Below are 19,411 nucleotides of genomic sequence, written 5' to 3' on the forward strand. Positions count from 1 at the left end.
ATATCTAAAACAGCAATTAAATTAATCTTTCCATTGTGAAAATTTTAATTGTGTAAAAAATTTCACTAACTATACCAAAATAAAACAAATTCAATGCAATGAAATAATTTTAAAAATCCAGGATTAACCCTTTGATTCAGATTATTGCTGTACCCAAAGTATCTACAAATCGCAAAGTGGTGTCCTAATGCACCCCTCAGGGGGAAAGATCTGACTCAGATGGTACGGTTGCTGACTGCACTGAAGGTCAGTGAGGTTTGGCTTTTACTGAATTCTTTGAGATTCAACCATCTCTTGCTTGGAATCCCACTGTAGGATGCAGACAGCAACTTGAAAACGTCAGGGGTTGCTGGGCTCTTTATTTTAGACAAACTCGAAACTCTGGTGAACAAGCAAGGGAAAAGTAAAAATAAATTATCATTAAACAGTAGAGAACCAGATACAGTATTGTTTAAGGGAGTGAGAATCATGTTTACTATCACTGACATGTTGTGAAATTTGTTGTTTTGTGGCAGCAGTACCGTGCAATACATAAAAGAAAATTATTAGAAGCTACAGTAAGAAATATAAAGAAATATAAGTAATGCTAAAAGGCAATGGAATAGTGAGGTAAAATTCATGGACCATTCAGAAATCTAATGGTGGAGTGGAAGAAACTGTTCCTAATACATTGAGTGTGTGCATTCAGGCTCCTGTACCTCCTCTCTAATGGTAGTAATGAGAAGAGGGCACATCCTTTGTGATGGGGGTCCTTAATGATGGATGCCACCTTTTTGAGGTATCACCTTTTGAAGATGTCCTCAGTGGTGGGGAAGCTAGTGTCCAGAAGGAGCTGGATGAATTTATAACCCTCTGCAGCATTTCCTATCTTGTTCATTGAAGCCTCCACACCAGATGATGACACAATCAGTCAGAATGCTCTTCACGGTATTTCTATAGAAATGTGCTAGTCTTTGGTGATGTACCAAACTTCCACTGAAATATAACCACTGGTGTGCCTTCTTCAAGATTGCATCAATATGTTGGGCCAGGGTAGATCCTCAGAGAAGCTTGAAGCTGCTCAACCTTTCCACTGCTGACCCCATGATGAGGACCTTGACTTCCCCTTCATTTGATTCTAACCTGGTAACATTCAGTAGGACAAACAGCCTCCAGTTTTTTAAATTCTTTACCTTGCTGGCTGTTCCACTAGAACAGCTTGTAAATCTGCCATTACCACTGAGGGTAAATCTCAGGCAGTATAACATGTTTAACGACAAGGTCTTGGACATTAGCTGTAGATAAAGGATCAAGGATCAACTTTATTCACCATATACATTTACATGTATTAGGAATATGCTGTGGTGTCAGGGCATAACATGTTAACAAAAAACAACAACATTCAACAATGATAAATAATTATATAAAAATAAATTTAGAGGTTAAAGTGCAGATAAAGTGCATACATGTCCTGCACTTGTAGGACTGCAGCCAATGACCTTTACTGCTGTCCTGACATTGCTGTAGCTTTTGTGTCTTATAACAGGATGCTGCACCAAACCAGACAGTAATAGCTGATGTGAAAATGCTCTCTATGATAGTGGTGTAGAATTACACTAGTATGTTCTGGGGAAGATGGAATTTTACCAACTACCACAAGAATTACATCCTCTGCCAAAACTTTTGTTAATGAAGAAGATCTGGTTCTCCCACATTGATCCTGTGAAATAATGATACGCAGGAACCTGAACGGTGAAACAGTGCTAACTATAGAGTTGTTTATGATGAGTGGGTGGAGAGGAGACACATTTCTCCTGAAGTTGTTAATCATCTTCGTAGTTGTGAGGGGATTAAGCTTCAAGTTCTTGTGATTGCCCCAGGACACCAGTATTCCACAGTTGTACTTGGATTCATTGCTTTGGTGATCAAATAGTATAAAAGTGATTCAAAGTGCTTACAGCACAGTGCAGTGATGGAGATAAATATAGAAGAGAGAGAGGGGGGCTAACTAGAATGGTTGATCAGGTTAGCTGCCAAGGGGAAACAATTTAAAGAAGCTTCTAAAGGGCCAGCACAACAAGAATGGGCCAATGACCTTTCTGGAACATGTAATTTTTTAAAAATTCTATGCTATTATGTCAGTAATATAAATATCTTATAGGAGACTGTAAATGCAAGAGCTAATTTACTTCCAAAGTAACCTCACTTACTTGGGGCTGACGAGGTCTGATTCGATCTGAATCTCTGAAATCTCCTGTGCATTAATTTCAACATCTTGTGTACTAAATTCAGAGAAAGCTAAAGATTACTATCAAGAAGATATCAGGTTATCCCTCAGATGACTGAGTATTGGACTATGTTGCAGAGTTTAAGTCTCAGGCACACTGGATATTAGTCTTTGTAGCTGTTGGAGTAAACTTTACCTGGAGTAGCTACCTGTTAAAAGGAGTGGTTTGAATAAAATAACGATTAAATTCTTTGGCAAGGAGGCTTGCTGAGAGAGTTGATTGAAGTATTATTGAAGACTGTCTAGAAAGCCACAGGTAAGGAGCCCTGAGTCTGCGAGTGACTGTGGTAAGCATAAGCAGCTGTTTCCTAGTGAAATTGGTTTATTATTGTTACATGTACTGAGATGCAGTGAGAAGCTTATCTTGCATACTGTTCATACAGTGGATTGAACTAGGACAATGCAAAACCACAACAATGCAGAATAAAGTGTAACAGCTACTGAAAAATTGTAGGCAAACAATAGGGTGCAAGGTTATAATGAGGTAGACTTGAAGGTCAAGAATCCATTTCATTGTACTAGGGAACCATTTAGTTGCTACAGACAAAGTGAAAGATCATAACAGGATGGCAGTGGGGTAGAAGCCGCCCTTGAATCTTGAGCTTTAGAAGTGTCACTCTGAGTCATCCTGAGTAATAGAGAATGGAAAGGTGTAAGAAAAAAGTTTGATTGTCAACAAGAACTCACACATGGGACCACCCTCTACCCTGTACATGAGTCCGATTAAAATCAAAGTAAAATTTATTATTGAAGTACATATATGTTAGCATTTATTACGTTGGGATTTATTTCCTTGCAGGCATTTAGAGGAAAATAAAGGAATACAATAGTATATACAAAAACTACAGTATACATAAACAAATACTGACAAAAAAAAACAACATGCAAAAGAAAACAATTTGTGCAAATAAAAAAATACCAGGAATACGTTTTGTAAAGAATCCTTGAGAGAGAGTCTGTGGGTTATAGAATCAGTTCAGTGTTGAGGTGAGTGAAGTTATCCACACTGGTTCAGGAACCTCATGGTTGTAGCCTAATAACTGTTCCTGAGCCTGGTGTTGTGGTACCTAAAGCATCTACCTCCTGCCCAATGGTAGTAGCAAGAAGACTGCATGGCCTGGATGATGGGGACTTTGATGATGGATGATACTTTCTTGTGGCAGCACTCTTTGTAAATGTGCTCAGTGCTGGGGAGGGCTTTACTGTGATGGACTGGGTTGTATCCACCACTTTCCAGGACTTTTTTGCTCCTGGATTAGGGAGAAACCTTGCAGGACCTGACTGGATTATCAATCTCTCACCACAATGAACTCATTGGAGGTCACAAGGCAAAAGATTTATCCTACTCAGTCATTTCAAAGTGTCTTGCTGATTTTCAGTTTGCTTGCAACTCTCTCTGAAGCCTTACATATAAGTTGAGGCTTATTATTACTGTCATATTATTGTACTGTATTGTCACAGATACTGAGGTAAAGTGAGATTTGATCTCACATATGTTTAGCTTAAAAAAGAGAAAAATTAAAAACTCTCCACCTGTTTGATAAATGATATCATGTGGATTTGTGGATATTATAAGAAATCATGTTTAAACCAGATTAAGCAGCATCCTACCAGTGAACGCCATGTTGGAAAGAATCCTAAATGTGTCTTGAAAATCACAAAAACTGGAAACTCAATGGAAGGAATATTAAAAATGTAGAATGGGTCACCATGTAAATAAAGAATTTTAACTAGAAGAGATTAAGAGCATAAATGATTAGACAGAAATATTTTAAACAGCAGTCTTTGAAGGCAGGTGTTCAGGGAAACGATGCTAGTGGAGGAAAGATGCAAGGTATTGAAAATGAAGCAGTCAATGGGAGAGTAAAGAGATTCCTACCGACATTCACTGCCTTATTCAGTGCTCAGAAGTACTGGAAGATTCCCTGTATCAGTCAACTCTACCCCATCAATGGGTCCACTCCTACAGAGGAGAAAATGGTGGATATCTTTTAAATATCAGGTTATATGTTGTAATGCAAATTGATGTGCATGAAATAGGGACAGTATAGTGGTTAGCATAACACTATTACAGCGCTAGCAACCTGGGTTTAATACAGACCTCGGCACTGTCCATGTGGTCTTAGGAACAGAATAGACCATTCAGCCCATAGAGTCTGCCCTGCCTTTTGATCATGGCACAGCAGCACAGTGATTAACATAACGATATAACAGCGCCTGCAACCCAGGTTCAATTCCACCATTGAACATTCTCCGTGTGGCCATATGGGTTTCCTCCAGGTGCTGTGGCTTCCTCTCACGTTCTGAGGTTGTACTGGTTAGCAGGTTAATTCGTCATAAGGTTGTCATTGGGCCAGAAGGATCAACTACCACACCCTTTTTCTAAGTAAATAAAAAACTTGCTCTCCAGTGGTGTTAACCTGTCTGCTCTTTAATTCTTCATTAATCTCTTCATTAAATTGGGTGTCAGACAGTTATTAGTGCACATTTTAACACACATAAAATGTTAGTGGAGCTGAGCAGGTCAGGAACATCTATGGAGGGAAATAAAAAGTCACGGTTTCAGGCCAAGACCTTCACTCTGCCTGACATTGATGAGATGCCTGATGAAGGGTTCTGATCAAAAGCATCTTAACTCTTTAATTGTCTCCATAGATGATGCCTGACCTGCTGAGTTCCTCCAGGATTTTGAGTGTTACTCTGGATTTCAAGCATCTGCAGAACATCTTGTGTTTATTATCTGTGACTGGTTGAATCTCTTTACTGTTACCTTCCAGGTGAGGCAACACTTCACTTGTGAGTCTGTTGGGGTAATCTATTGCATCCAGTGCTCCCAGTGCGGCCTCCTCTATATCGGTGAGACCCGACGCAGACTGGGGGACCACTTCGTCGATCACCTCTGCTCCGTCTGCCACAACAGACAGGATCTCCCGGTTGCCACTCACTTCAACTCTGCTTCACATTCCCATTCAGATATGTCCATACATGGCCTCCTCTACTGCCATGATGAGGCCAAACTCCGTTGGAGGAACAACACCTCATATATCGTCTGGGTAGTCTCCAGTCCCTTGGTATGAACATCAAATTCTCCAATTTCTGGTAATTCCCTCCCTCTCCCTTCCCCCATCCCACTTTCACTCTGCCTCCTCTTCTAGCTGCCTATCACCTCTCATGACTCTGCCTTCCTCTACTACCCATAGTGCTTTCCCCTTACATTCCTTCTTCACATCTCCTGCCTATCCCCTCCCTGCTTCCCCTCCCCCACCCCTTGATCTTTCCTCTGATTGGTTTTCCACTCTCCCCCCACCTTCTTTACAGGGCCCCTGCCCACTCCTTCTTCAGTCCTGACGAAGGGTTTCGGCCCAAAATGTTGACTGCTCCTTTCAATGGATGCTGCCCAACCTGCTGAGTTCATCCAGCTTGTTTGTACATGTTTATTTGACCACAGCATCTGCAATGTACTTTGTGTTCTCCTCACTGTTTGAAGTGTAGGTTTGAAAATTATGGAATGGAACTCTGCTAATCCAGCATGCTTGAGACATTGGTGTTCCACATATTCTTGACTGCTGGGTATTATTTATAATTGACAGTACATCACACTTCTAAGTTCATTTTTTAAAATATTGCACAACAAAACAGTATGTGTTCCGGTGAACCCATTGTTTAAAGTAGCACAAGACACAAGGGCAGAGTAAGTTTCAAGGGAGTTAGGTAGGGAGCACTGTAAACAAAATCAGGTGAGTTTTAAAAGATTGTAGGAAACAGAAATAGGGAGGGAGAGAAAAACAACAGAAAATGGGAGTTTTAAGGAATCTTGGGAAATCGAATCGGATGAGTTTAAAGAGAACAGGGAACCTGGTTCTTGGTGAGTTAAAGACAACCCGTGAATTAGAACCCCAGTGACGGAAAGGGAGAGTGTGAGCTGGAGCCCTGGTGTGTTAAAGGAGAGTAGGGAATCAGCACACAGTGAAGCAGATGTTGAACTGTCAGGATTTCTAAATAATCTGACAGGGAATTAGCAGAGTTTTACTGTATTTCATTCCATCAGCAGGTGTACTAAGTGAAGGTTAAAAAATAATCCTAGTTAAGGAATGCAAATCCGTCAGTTACCCAGAGAGACAACATTCTGTCCTGGACTCATACTGAGAGATAAAGTTCAGACAGGTCCAAGGTAAAGTTAAGGATATTGGGCAACATGAAGATTGCATTAACTTTATGATATACCTTGAACGACTGTTAATAAAGTAGCAAAGCTCCTGGTTCAGGGTGTCCAGGGGTCAGAGGCCTGATGTCTGTGAGTCCAGGCCAGGTACTGGAGGTTGCAGACCTGATGTCTGTGAGTTTGAGAGTCCAGGGCCAAGGACTGGTGGCCCAGAGACTGCCTGTTCTGTGGTTGAAAGTTGTCTGTGTGTGAGGGGGAGGGTGGGTGGGTGGGAAAAGAGATTTGTTTTACTATAGTGGGCATGCAACGTTGGTGCCAGAACGTTTGCGACACTTGCTCCTAGCATATCTTTGGGTGAGTTGGTTATCAATACAGATGACGCATTTCACTGTATGCTTCAATGTACGGTACGTGTGATAAATAAGTTGAATCTGAATCTGTGTTTAATTTCAAATTCAAGATCTTAGCTTTATTTGTCACATGTACACCAAAATGTGCAACGAAATGTGTCGTTTGCAACAAATCTCCCCTCAAGTGTTGCCACGTTTCCAATGCCAACACAGCATGGCCACAACACACCAACCCTAGTCGTACATCTTTGGAATATGGGAAGAAACCAGAGCACCTAGAGGAAACCCACGCAGCCACAGGGAGAACATATAACTCCTCGGAGACAGTGGCAGATGTAACCTCAATCTTACAGTAGTGCTGTAATAGTTTTATGCTAATTGTTACTCTACTGTGTCACCTCTGAATCTGAAACTAAACAGATCTTCGTGAATTGAAATCTTGCAGATAAATCAAATTACTTGTGGAATGCTGAGTTAAATCTGCTGAGTAAAGACAGGATCTGAAGAGAAAAAATAAATCATTGTTAGCAACTTGCAAAACATCAGAGATCAGAGAGGGAGTATTTAGCAGTAGCAGTGGATTGATCTCAGACACAATAATAAAACTCCTCCCACCTTAAGATTCCATCCACTACTCATTCATTTCACACACCGCCTCTCCTCCCTCTCCCATATCAGCTCCTGGTTCCTTCTGCAGCCATGGAAACCAATCCCGCCTTCCTTCCTTATTAGACTGCTGGACTGGTATCCTTTGATGTGTTCCTACTCATCTCTCCCCAGCAATTGCCATCACATTCAACCTCCCATAGACCATAAGACCATAAAACATAGGAGCAGAATAAGAGCATTCAATCCATCGTCTGCTCCAACATTCCATCTTATCATCCTTATCAACCGACCTCTCCTGCCTTCTCTCTGTAGCCTTTCATGTTCTTACTAATCAAAAGCCTATCACCTCACCCTTTAAATATACCTAATGACTTTACCTCCACAGCTGTCTGTGACAATGAATTCTACAGATTCAGCACCCTCTGGCTAAAGAAATTCCTTCTCGTCCCTGTTCTAAAGGGATGTCCTTGTATTCTAGGGTTGTACTCTCTGGTCCTAGACACCGCACACTACGAAACATCCTCTACACATCCACTCTATGTGGGCTTTTCAATATTCAACAGGTTTCAATAAGGTCTCCCTTTATTCTTCTAAACTCAAGTACAGGACTAGAGCCATCAAACACATTAACCCTTTCATTCCCAGTATCATTCTCAGGACCTCCTTTGGACCCACTCCAATGCCAGCACATCCTTACTTAGATAAGTGACTCAAAACTACTCACAATACTCCAAGTGCAGTCTGACCAATGCTTTATAAAGCCTCAGCATTATATCCTTGCTTTTGTACTCTAATCCTCTGAAATTAAGCCAACATTGCATTTGCCTTCCTTACCAACTCAGCCTGCAAGTTAACCTTTAGGGAATCCTGCATGAGGACTCCAAAGTCCCTCTGCATTTCTGACTTCTGAATTTATTCCCCATTTAGAAAATAATCTATGCCTTTATTCCTTCTATTAAAGTGTATGGCCATACACTTTCTCTATACTGTATTCAATCTGCTATTTCTTTGCCCTTCTCCTAATCTATCTGAGTTCTTCTGCAGGCCCCCTGCTTCCTCAAAACTACCCTGCCCTCCATCTAACATTTTCCTCTTTTTTGTCTGCCTCCATTTATAATGTCTTCGAACTTCACCCCTCCCCTGTTCTCTACCTGGCTCAATCTGCCCAACATCCAATAACATCCCCCTCTGTCAGTCCACCAGTTATCTCCAGTCCCTGTCCCCTCCTTTTCTTTACACTGGCTATTCCCCTCTCCATTCAGAGATGCAAGAGCCTCTGCAGATGCTGTAAATCTAGAGCAACACACACATAATGCTACACTTACAAGCTGCCCCCAGCATATCCTTGGGTGTGTTGGTTCTTAATGCAAAAGACACATTCCACTGTATGTTTCAATTCACATACAATAAATAAATCTGAATCTGAAAGCTGGAGAAACAGGTAGAAACAAGCAATGTGGGGTACAGGAACTATGATATTAATTGCAGTAGTCATGATTAAGTGGCTCAGCCTAAATCGTTGACTGTTTATTTCCCTCCAAAGGTGCTGCCTGACCTTCTGAGTTCCTCCTACATTCTGTATGTGTCCCCCTCTCCACTCTCAGTCCCGACACAGGTTTTTGACCTAAAATGGTCAGGATTCTTTTACCCCACCACAACCACCCCCTCCCCAGAAGCTGGTCGACCCAATGAGCTCTTGCTGCAGATTACTTGTGCTTTATGTTCCAACATCCGCAGTCTCTGGTGTCTGGGATTAGGCTAGGTACCTTCTTCTAAAGAGCCAGCATAGCACAGGTATGATTGTCAAATGTTTCCTGGCTCTCATTAATATAAATTATGCATTTTGTGTAAGATTGGGTATTTACGAAGTAACTTCACTTACTTGAATAAGCTGCAATCCAGTTCTTCTTTACTTGTTGAAATCTCTTGTACACTCAAAGACGTTCTGAATTCAAATAAAACTAGGGATTACTGTGAAGTTCCTTACATAAAATCTCAGATAACTCTTCTCATATTCTCTTTATTGACTAAACAGATACATGGACAGAAAGAAATGTTGGGCTATAGGAAAGGAGTACATAAACATATAATGTAGAATAGCTCAGCACACTACTGGCTGACCATTTGATGACCATTTAACCTACTCAGTGGGCGACACAGAGGTATAGTGATGAGTGCAAGCTTTATAGCAGCAGCGATCCCTGATTGGGGTTCAATTCCTGCCACTGTCTGTAAAGAGTTTGTATGTTCTCCCCATGACTTCATGGGTTGCCTCTGGGTTCTCTGGTTTCCCCAACATTCCAAAGACACTTATGTTAGGATAAGTAAGTTCTGGGCATACTATGTTGGTGTCAGAAGTATGACGACACTTACGGGCAGCCCCCAGCAATTCCTCAGACAATGTTAGTCATTGACACAAATGAAGCATTTTCACTGTATGTTTCCATGTACATGTAACAAATACGGCTAACCTTTACACAATATGTTATAAATCATCTGGAGTGAACACCTGCCCTGACAATAAACAATTTCTCCAGATCTACTTTTCCCACTTCTCAGGGTGCTACCTGGAGACCAGGGGAGGCAGAGCGATCACCCTGGGTCGAGATGTCAGAACCACCTCTCCCCGATTGGCTTCAATCACTATATTCTGTAGCGTGTTCTCCAGAATCAGCTCCAAGAGGTCACAGAACTCGGGCAGTCTGGGAAGTGATGGAGACAAAGAAGAGCAAGTTTACCTCACACCAAAATAAAGTATGCAATCGGTCTGCGTCTGATATAATGAATCTACACAGTCAGAAAATCATGCTCGGTCATTCTCCGTAGAACGTCACACTAACCTTTTGAACACAATGTTTAAGACACATTCTGGCTGCAGGTTGTAAAATCTACAGGACACACTCCGGTGACTCACCAGCACCTCGCACCTTGAAGGACAAGGGCACAGTAACATGGAAACACCACTTGCAGGTTCCCCTCCAAGTCAGTATACTAATGAGAAATCAGTGTTCCTTTATTGTCACTGGGTTAAAATCCTGGAACACATTTCTGTACCAATCCATAATGCATCCAGGCAGAAGCTTTCTATGTTGCATCAAGAAAAACTGGTAAGGGTTGATGGGAACATGACAAATTTCATTAGCCTCCTGAGGAAGTAGAGGTGTTGATGAACTTTCTTGGTCATGACTTCAATGTGGTTGGACCAGGAAACATTATTAGTGATGTTCACACTTAGCAACTTGAAGCAAAATATTCCAAATGTAGCCTCATCAACATCTTGTACTGACTATACATTGCAAAAACGACAAAGGTTACAGCGTTAAGAAAGGACTGTCCAGTACCAGTGAAGCTTAAACACAATGGATTCTGAAGATTCTGGAAATCTAGAGTAAACACACACAAAATACTACAGGAACTCAGCAGGTCAGACAGTAGTTAGGGAAAGGAATGAAGAGTTGATGTTTTAATCTAAGACCCTTCATCAAGAGTGGAAAGGAAGGGGGAAGAAACCGGAATAAGAAGATGTGGGAAGGGGAAGGAGTACAAGCTCAAAGGTGAGAGGTAAAGCCATGTGAGGGGAAAGGTAGGTGGGTGGAGAAGGAGGGATGAAGTGAGAAGCTGCGACGTGATAGGTGGTAAAGGTAAAGGGCTGAAGAAGAATAACTTTGATTGGAGAAAGGGCAGGAGGATGGTGCACCAAGGGAGGTGATAGGCAGGTGAGGAGAAGAGAAGGGGTAAGAGGGGAGCCACAATGGATAATGGTAAAGGGTGGAGGGGGAGAAATTACCAGAAGCTGGTGAAATAGATGTTCGTGCTGTTAGGTTGGAAGCTACAAAGATGGAATATGAGGTGCTGCTCTTCCAGCCTGAGTCTGGCCTCATCATGTCAGTAGAGGAGTCCATGGATCGACATGTCAAAATGAGAATGGAGATTGGAATTAAAATTGGCTCTGTTGAGCACCTTTATTTCATCCGCAACAAGCAGGATTTCTCATTGGCCCACACACACAAAATGCTGGTAGAACACAGCAGGCCAGGCAGCATCTATAAGGAGAAGCACTGTCGACGTTTCGGGCCTTCCTGACGAAGGGTCTTGGCCCGAAATGTCGACAGTGCTTCTCCTTATAGATGCTGCCTGGCCTGCTGTGTTCCACCATCTTTTTGTGTGTGTGTGTGTTGCTTGAATTTCCAGCATCTGCAGATTTCCTCGTGTTTGTTTCTCAGTGGCCAATCATTTTAATTCCAATCCTCCAGCATTTTGTGCGAGTTATCAGTGAAGCTTTATATCAAAGTAAAAGTCAGAATCAACATTATCAACATATGTATATGTTACCATATACTACCTTAATATTAATTTTCTTGCAAGCATTTTAGGAAAATAAAGAAATGTAATAGAATTTATGGAAAACTGTGCATAAACACTAACTGTCAAACAACCAATATGCAAAAGACAAATTATGTAAATAAAAAAAAATACTGTACTGAGAACATGAGTTCTAGAGTCCTTGAAAGTGAGTCTACAGTAATAACTGTTCTTGAACCTGGTGGTGTGGGACCTCATTCCCGATGGTAATATCAAGAAGGTGGCATTGCCTGGATGGTGGTAGTCCTTAATGATTGATGCTATTTTCTTGTGTTAATGCTCCATGTAAATGTACTCAATGGTGGGAGGGCTTCTCCTGTGATGGACTGGGCTATATATAACACTTTCTGAAGGCTTTTCTGTTCCTGGGCATTGGTGTTTCTATCCCCCTGGTTATGATACTCTACACTGTACTTCCACAGAAATTGTCAAAGATTTGATGACATGTCAGATCTACACAAACTTCTCAGAACATAGAAGAATTATCATGGCTTCTTTGTGATGCCACTTACTGTACGTGTTGGTCCCAAGACAGATCCCCTGATACGGTAATGCCAATGAACTTAAATTTATTGACCCTCTCCACCTCCAATGAGACTGGTTGATACGTATGAAGTGATTGCAGAGAATAGCACAGCACAGAAACTGGCCCTTCAGTCCACAATGCTTGCTTGTTTCTGATTGCTTACCTTTTGAGGTTCTGCCTTCGTGCAAGCTGCTCTTCGATGCGAATGGCATTTAGTGACTCTCGTCCTTCTTCTGTGAGCCATTTCTCATCCATCTGAACACAGGCCTGACCTGTGGTCTGCTTGACATTTGGACTCTCAGGACCCCTCACGCTTAATTCTCCTTCAGCTTCCATCTGCTGGGTTTTGTCCTGTTCTTTTTCACCCTCAGCACTCAAAGTCTCTGCCCCTGTTATCTTGCTTTTCTTTATGGCCAACTCTTCACCTTCCTCACTCCAGAACTGTGCAAAGTATGGGATGGGTTCAGCAGTCTGAGCAACCAGCAGATGTTGAAAGAAGACATCTTCTAACAGACACCTTCAATAAAACCAAAAAGCTGTCAGCCTTAAATATAAAATAGAACAGTACAGCTCAGGAACAGGCCCTTCACCTCCACCATGTTGTGCTGAACTAATTAAACAAGCAATTAAATGCCTTACTAAACTGGCCCTTTCTGCCTACACAATGTCTTTTTCTCACTGTGTCATTCTACAATGTAGGATAGCTCTTTAGCCAGAGGGCATATTTAAAGCAGAGGCTGATAGATTCTTGACTAGTAAGAATATCGTAGTTGTGGAGAGAAAGCAGCAGAATGGGTTTAAGAGGGATAATAAATCAGCCTTGTTGGAATGGCAGAGCAGACTCAATGGGCTGAAGGGCTTAATTCTGCTCCTATGTCTTTTGGTCTCACACAAATACGACTTGTTAAAGACGGAACTTCTACAAAGAAGGACTCAGAATGTCTCTTTCTGTGCTATGGGATTGTATGGATCTATGAAAATAAATGGAAAGTTCAGCTCAAAGCCTGAGTGATAAGGGGGTTCACATTTACCTCAGAACTGTTGTGATCAGGTCGGTTGTAAGTCTCAGGTCTTCTTTTGAAGCTGAACTCAGTGAGTCAGTGTTGATGTTCGTCCACTTGCCCCAAGATCTCCCACTGCTTCCAACTTGTGAAATGGCTGAGAGTGGCTTTGAAATGAGGTTTCTGCCAACAAAGAATGAAGTGAGCAAAAAAGAACATTTCCTTTTACCCAGAACTTCGTGAGTGAATGAAAACAGAACAGGCTTCTAAAACAATAAATGCAATTAGAACAAGTGCAAATAAGATTACTTATAAACCTTTAGAAATAAATGAAACTTTTAAAAAATTTTACTCCAAATTATATCAATCAGAATCACAAAATGAGATTGCTGAGATAGACAAATTTTTATCACAAATAACTCTTCCAAAATTAAATTTGGAAGAACAGAAAGGACTAGATATGCCATTTACATTAAAAGAGGTTGAAGAAGCTTTAGGATCACTTCAGAGTAATAAATCCCCAGGAGAAGATGGTTTTCCACATATACGTACTTTTGACAATAAATTTACTTTGAACTTTGAAACTTAAGTACTACAGTATGTTACATAGAACCTAAGAAGCAGAAACAGGAGAGATTTGTATAATCCCTTAATCCTGTTCCACCATTCAAATTCACGTTTAAATTTATTGTCATCTGACTGTACACTTATAATAACCAAATGAAACAACATTCCTCCAGACCACAGCACACCCACAGTACATAAAACAAAATATTACCACAAATAAATTAATAAAATATAATTCAACATGCATGTGAAGTGCACAGCACAGGTACACTGCAAACAGTATAGTAAACAGTATACTGTTATACTGCTCACTGTCCTAGAGATGAGACCTCGGTGGTGACAGAGTACTCATTAGTCTCACAGCCTGAGGGAAGAAACTGTTATCCAGTCTAGCAGTCATAGGCCTGAAGCTCCTGTACCAATCTTCCATCAATTTTTCAATTCCATCCCCATTATCTTCTGATTACTAGAATGCATAGAGTAATTGAACAATACTGCATGGATACAGCCCATTGAGCCAACCAGTGCATGTAGGCCACAGTGCTCAGCATATAACCATATAACCATATAACAATCACAGCACGGAAACAGGCCATTCCGGCCCTCCTAGTCCGTGCCGAACTCTTAATCTCACCTAGTCCCACCTACCCGCACTCAGCCCATAACCCTCCACTCCTTTCCTGTCCATATACCTATCCAATTTTACCTTAAATGACACAACTGAACTGGTCTCTACTACTTCTACAGGAAGCTCATTCCACACAGCTATCACTCTCTGAGTAAAGAAATACCCCCTCGTGTTTCCCTTAAACTTTTGCCCCCTAACTCTCAAATCATGTCCTCTCGTTTGAATCTCCCCTACTCTCAATGGAAACAGCCTATTCACGTCAACTCTATCTATCCCTCTCAACATTTTAAATACCTCGATCAAATCCCCCCTCAACCTTCTACGCTCCAATGAATAGAGACCTAACTTGTTCAACCTTTCTCTGTAACTTAAGTGCTGAAACCCAGGTAACATCCTAGTAAATCGTCTCTGCACTCTCTCTAATTTATTGATATCTTTCCTATAATTCGGTGACCAGAACTGTACACAATATTCCAAATTTGGCCTTACCAATGCCTTGTACAATTTTAACATTACATCCCAACTTCTGTACTCAATGCTCTGATTTATAAAGGCCAGCGTTCCAAAAGCCTTCTTCACCACCCTATCTACATGAGACTCCACCTTCAGGGAACTATGCACTGTTATTCCTAGATCTCTTTGTTCCACTGCATTCCTCAATGCCCTACCATTTACCCTGTATGTTCTATTTGGATTATTCCTGCCAAAATGTAGAACCTCACACTTCTCAGCATTAAACTCCATCTGCCAACGTTCAGCCCATTCTTCTAACCGGCATAAATCTCCCTGCAAGCTTTGAAAACCCACCTCATTATCCACAACACCTCCTACCTTAGTATCATCAGCATACTTACTAATCCAATTTACCACCCCATCATCCAGATCATTTATGTATATTACAAACAACATTGGGCCCAAAACAGATCCCTGAGGCACCCCGCTAGTCACCGGTCTCCATCCCGATAAACAATTATCCACCACTACTCTCTGGCATCTCCCATCTAGCCACTGTTGAATCCATTTTATTACTCCAGCATTAATACCTAACGACTGAACCTTCTTAACTAACTTTCCATGTGGAACTTTGTCAAAGGCCTTGCTGAAGTCCATATAGACTACATCCACTGCCTTACCCTCGTCAACATTCCTCGTAACTACTTCAAAAAATTCAATAAGGTTTGTCAAACATGACCTTCCACGCACAAATCCATGCTGGCTACTCCTAATCAGATCCTGTCTATCCAGATAATTATAAATACTATTTCTAAGAATACTTTCCATTAATTTACCCACGACTGATGTCAAACTGACAGGTCTATAATTGCCAGGCTTACTTCTAGAACCCTTTTTAAACAATGGAACCACATGAGCAATACGCCAATCCTCCGGCACAATCCCCATTTCTAATGACATCTGAAAGATCTCCGTCAGAGCTCCTGCTATCTCTACACAAACTTCCCTCAAGGTCCTGGGGAATATCCGGTCAGGACCCGGAGATTTATCCACTTTTAAATTTCTTAAGAGCGTCAGTACTTCCACCTCTTTAATTGTCATAGGTTCCATAACTTCCTTACTTGTTTCCCACACCTTAAATTCACACCAATTATACACCAAACTCATCATCATTTCCTGTAGTCAGCACATATCCCCTTAGGCCCCATCCTTCAATGTATCTCTGCCAGTGCTTCTTAAACAATACTATTGTACCTTCTTCTGGCTGCTCATTCCATATACTCACTACCCTCTGTGTGAAAAAGTTATCTCCCAGGTTCCCTTTAAATCTTACCCCTCTCACCATAAATATATGCCCCCTTGTTCTAAACTCCCCTAGACTAGGGAAAAGACTGTTGTAATCATCCATATGTACGCCTCTCATGTTTAACCTTTCTATAAAGTCACCCCTCATTCTCCACCGTTCCGAGGAATAAAAATCTTGCCTGGCCAGCCTCTCCCTATAATTCAGGCCCTCTAGTCCTTGCAACATCCTTGTAAATTATTTCTGCATTCTTTCCAGTTTCACATGTGACCGATATCAGGCTGACAAAAATCTTTACACAGACCTCTGAGTTTGGTCTCTTCAATGCAACATAATGCCGCAACTCCTAAACTTAGTGCCCTGACTGATGAAGTCCAGTGCACTAAATGCCTTTTTCACCTCCTTGTCTACCTAGGTGGCTGCTTTCAAGCCTTCAATAAAATCACCAGCTGGGCATCCACAGACATTTGGGGAGAAACAACTCTCAGTATCTACCCCATAAGAATTTTCTCTTATTAAGATCACCCCCTTACTCCTTTAAGCCCCAGAGAGTACAGCCCCATCCTTCTTGATTCTCTTTTCTTAAGTAATCCTTCCAGTGTCACTAGGATAGTGTAGAGATTAGCACATTACTTTACAGTGCCTGCTATAACCAGTCAGGTTTCAATTCCTGCCACTGTCTGTAAGGAGTTTGTATGTTTTCCCCGTAACCATGTTGGTTTCCTCTGTGTGCTTTTCTTCCACAATCCAAAGACATACAAGTAAGTTATTGGCTATGTTGGTGCTGGAAACATGGTGAAACTTGTGGGCTTTCCAGCACATTTCTCGCTGATTTGATTTGACAGAAATGATACATTTCACTGTAGGCTTTGGTGTTTCAATGTATATGTGACAAATAAATACTTCAGGCTATGAGCCAAAGTTTCAAGGAATTTATGATTATTCTCTGAGCAAAATTTAGGAGAAAAATTTCTGGTCTATTTTGAAAAATCATGGGGATTACTTCAATTTTCTTTGAATATTTGAGCTCTGTGTTAAAATTCATTGGAAATGACAAAAGCATGCTCAGAGACAAATTTCATCTCGTCACCCTACCAAAAAGATTGTTTGTTTCCCAACAGTCCCTTTGGAAGAGTGTGCCATGAGAATATACTAATTTTGGGGTTATTCTGATTTGACACATGGTGACAGAAGGCTGCTGTAATGAAACCTTCAGAAACAGATCCAATCAAAGTTAGCGACATCACATGAATGCTGTTGCCCCAGGACAAATCAGAGATGTCCTACCGCATGATGTAGTGTTTAGGAACATCGGACAGGAAATTCTTTTGGAATTCCTCCATGGAGTGAGCTCTGGCAGTGACTCCCAGGTGAAGCAGGAAGGGTTTAGGCGGTTTGGGTTTCTCCCACAATCCAGGCGGTTGCTTTTCTGCATTTCGACCTTCCCATGTTTCTGTGGGCTCCTTAATTGGAGGGAGGGTCTGTGCAGAGATAGTGAAGTTTCAGCATTTATGACTATTGTATTTTATGGTAATGTTAATTATTTAGCAAACCTTGATACCAGAAGTTGAAAGATGGCTTTCCCAAATTATTTTTAATTTAGCAACAAGCATCCCATAAGTTTTGTAGCAAAGGTTTATTTCACCTTTTCACAAAAATGCAATATAATATTCAATCATTCAATCTCATAAACCTAATTCATAAGATCACAAAATATAGGAGCAGAATTAGGGCAGTTGGCCCATCAGGACTGTTACACCATTCAATCATGACTGATTGATTATCCCTGTAAACAACATTCTCCTGCCTTCCCATAACCTTTGACACTCTTACTAATCAAAAATCTATCAACCTCCACTTTAAATATATACAATGAATTCCACAGATTCACCAGCCTCATGCTAAAGGAATTCTTTCTCATCTCTGTTCTAAAGGGGTGTCCTTGTATTCTGAGGCTGTTACCTCTGGTCCTAGATTTCCCCTGTATTGGAAACATCCTCTCCATGTCCATTCTATCTAGGCCTTTCAATATTTGATTGGTTTCAATGAGATCCCTTTTATTCTACTAAACTCCATCAAGTACAGGCCCAGAGCCATCAAACATTCCTCATATATTAACCCTTTCATTCCCAGGATCATTCTCATGAATCTCCTCTGAACCCTCTCTAATGCCAGCATATCCTTTCTTAGATACAGGACACAAAACTGCTCACAATACTTCACGTGCAGTCTGACCAATGCTTTACGAAGTCTCAGCATAGCATCCTTGCTTTTATATTCTAGCCTATTAGAATCTAACCAGCATCCCCTCCATGGCCTGTGTCTGCACTTCCCATTGCCTCAGGAAAGCAGTCAGCATAATCAAAGCCCCTACATGTCCCAGACATCCTCTCTTCTTTCCCCTTTCAATGGGCAGAAGTTGCAAAAACCTGAAAGAAACTAACACCAGGTTCAATGTCAGCTTCTACTCTGCTATTATAAGACTAATAAATTGTTCCCTAGTACAATAAGTTGGACCCTCGACCTCACAATCTACCTTGATATGACCTTGCACTTTCTTGTTTACCTGCACTGTACTTTCCCTGTAACTGCATTGTTATTCCCGAGAAGTCAACAACCTATTCCTCTCTTATAGATGCTGCTGACTTGCTGAGACCCTCCAGAATTTTGTGTGTTGCTCAAGATTCCCAGAAACTGCAGAATCTCGTGTCTATTGTTTACCTTATTCTACCTCAATGCATCGTGTAATGATCTGATCTGTATGAACCGTATGCAAGCCAAGTTTCATTGTATCATGGTACATGTGAAAGTTTTAAAAAAAATAATTTCAATTCTAATCCATTTCCAAACAGACATTTCCATCTCCCAGAAACTGCCTGTTCTGTAAATTAGGAGACTGCTGACTTGTGCTGAATTATGGACTGACTAACGTGTGTAATCAACTGGAATGCTATTGAGAAGATTCAGAGAAAATGGGAACAATTTGAAGACATATGATGCTAACAACAGGTTTTACACCTGGCCTGGTATCAATCTCTGATGAATTCAATTCTGCAGGCTCTTCAACTGATGAGTTGAAGTCCTATATCACATTCACATATTTGTTAGAGAGTGGAACCAAAATAAAAATTGAAATTGATTTCACACAAGATATTTTGGCAAATGAAGTGAGCTTCATCCCCAG

At 41.1% G+C, this 19,411-nt stretch overlaps 1 protein-coding gene across 1 annotated transcript in view; it reads right to left on the reverse strand.

Moving 5' to 3' along the window:
* Positions 1–263: 263 nt before the first annotated feature.
* Positions 264–19,411, reverse strand: part of cfap65 (cilia and flagella associated protein 65) — a 204,576-nt gene continuing 185,428 nt past the window's right edge. The window contains exons 28-34 of the mRNA XM_073046190.1: positions 17,515–17,708; positions 13,307–13,459; positions 12,439–12,792; positions 9,955–10,089; positions 9,270–9,332; positions 4,146–4,229; positions 264–2,894 (exon numbers count right to left, since the gene is read on the reverse strand). Coding sequence (XP_072902291.1) covers positions 4,160–4,229; positions 9,270–9,332; positions 9,955–10,089; positions 12,439–12,792; positions 13,307–13,459; positions 17,515–17,708 — 969 coding nt within the window. The 3' untranslated portion in view covers positions 264–2,894; positions 4,146–4,159. The remainder of the gene's footprint in view (positions 2,895–4,145; positions 4,230–9,269; positions 9,333–9,954; positions 10,090–12,438; positions 12,793–13,306; positions 13,460–17,514; positions 17,709–19,411) is intronic.

This window comes from Hemitrygon akajei, chromosome 5 (genome assembly GCF_048418815.1).
Source record: "Hemitrygon akajei chromosome 5, sHemAka1.3, whole genome shotgun sequence".
NCBI lineage: Eukaryota > Metazoa > Chordata > Chondrichthyes > Myliobatiformes > Dasyatidae > Hemitrygon > Hemitrygon akajei.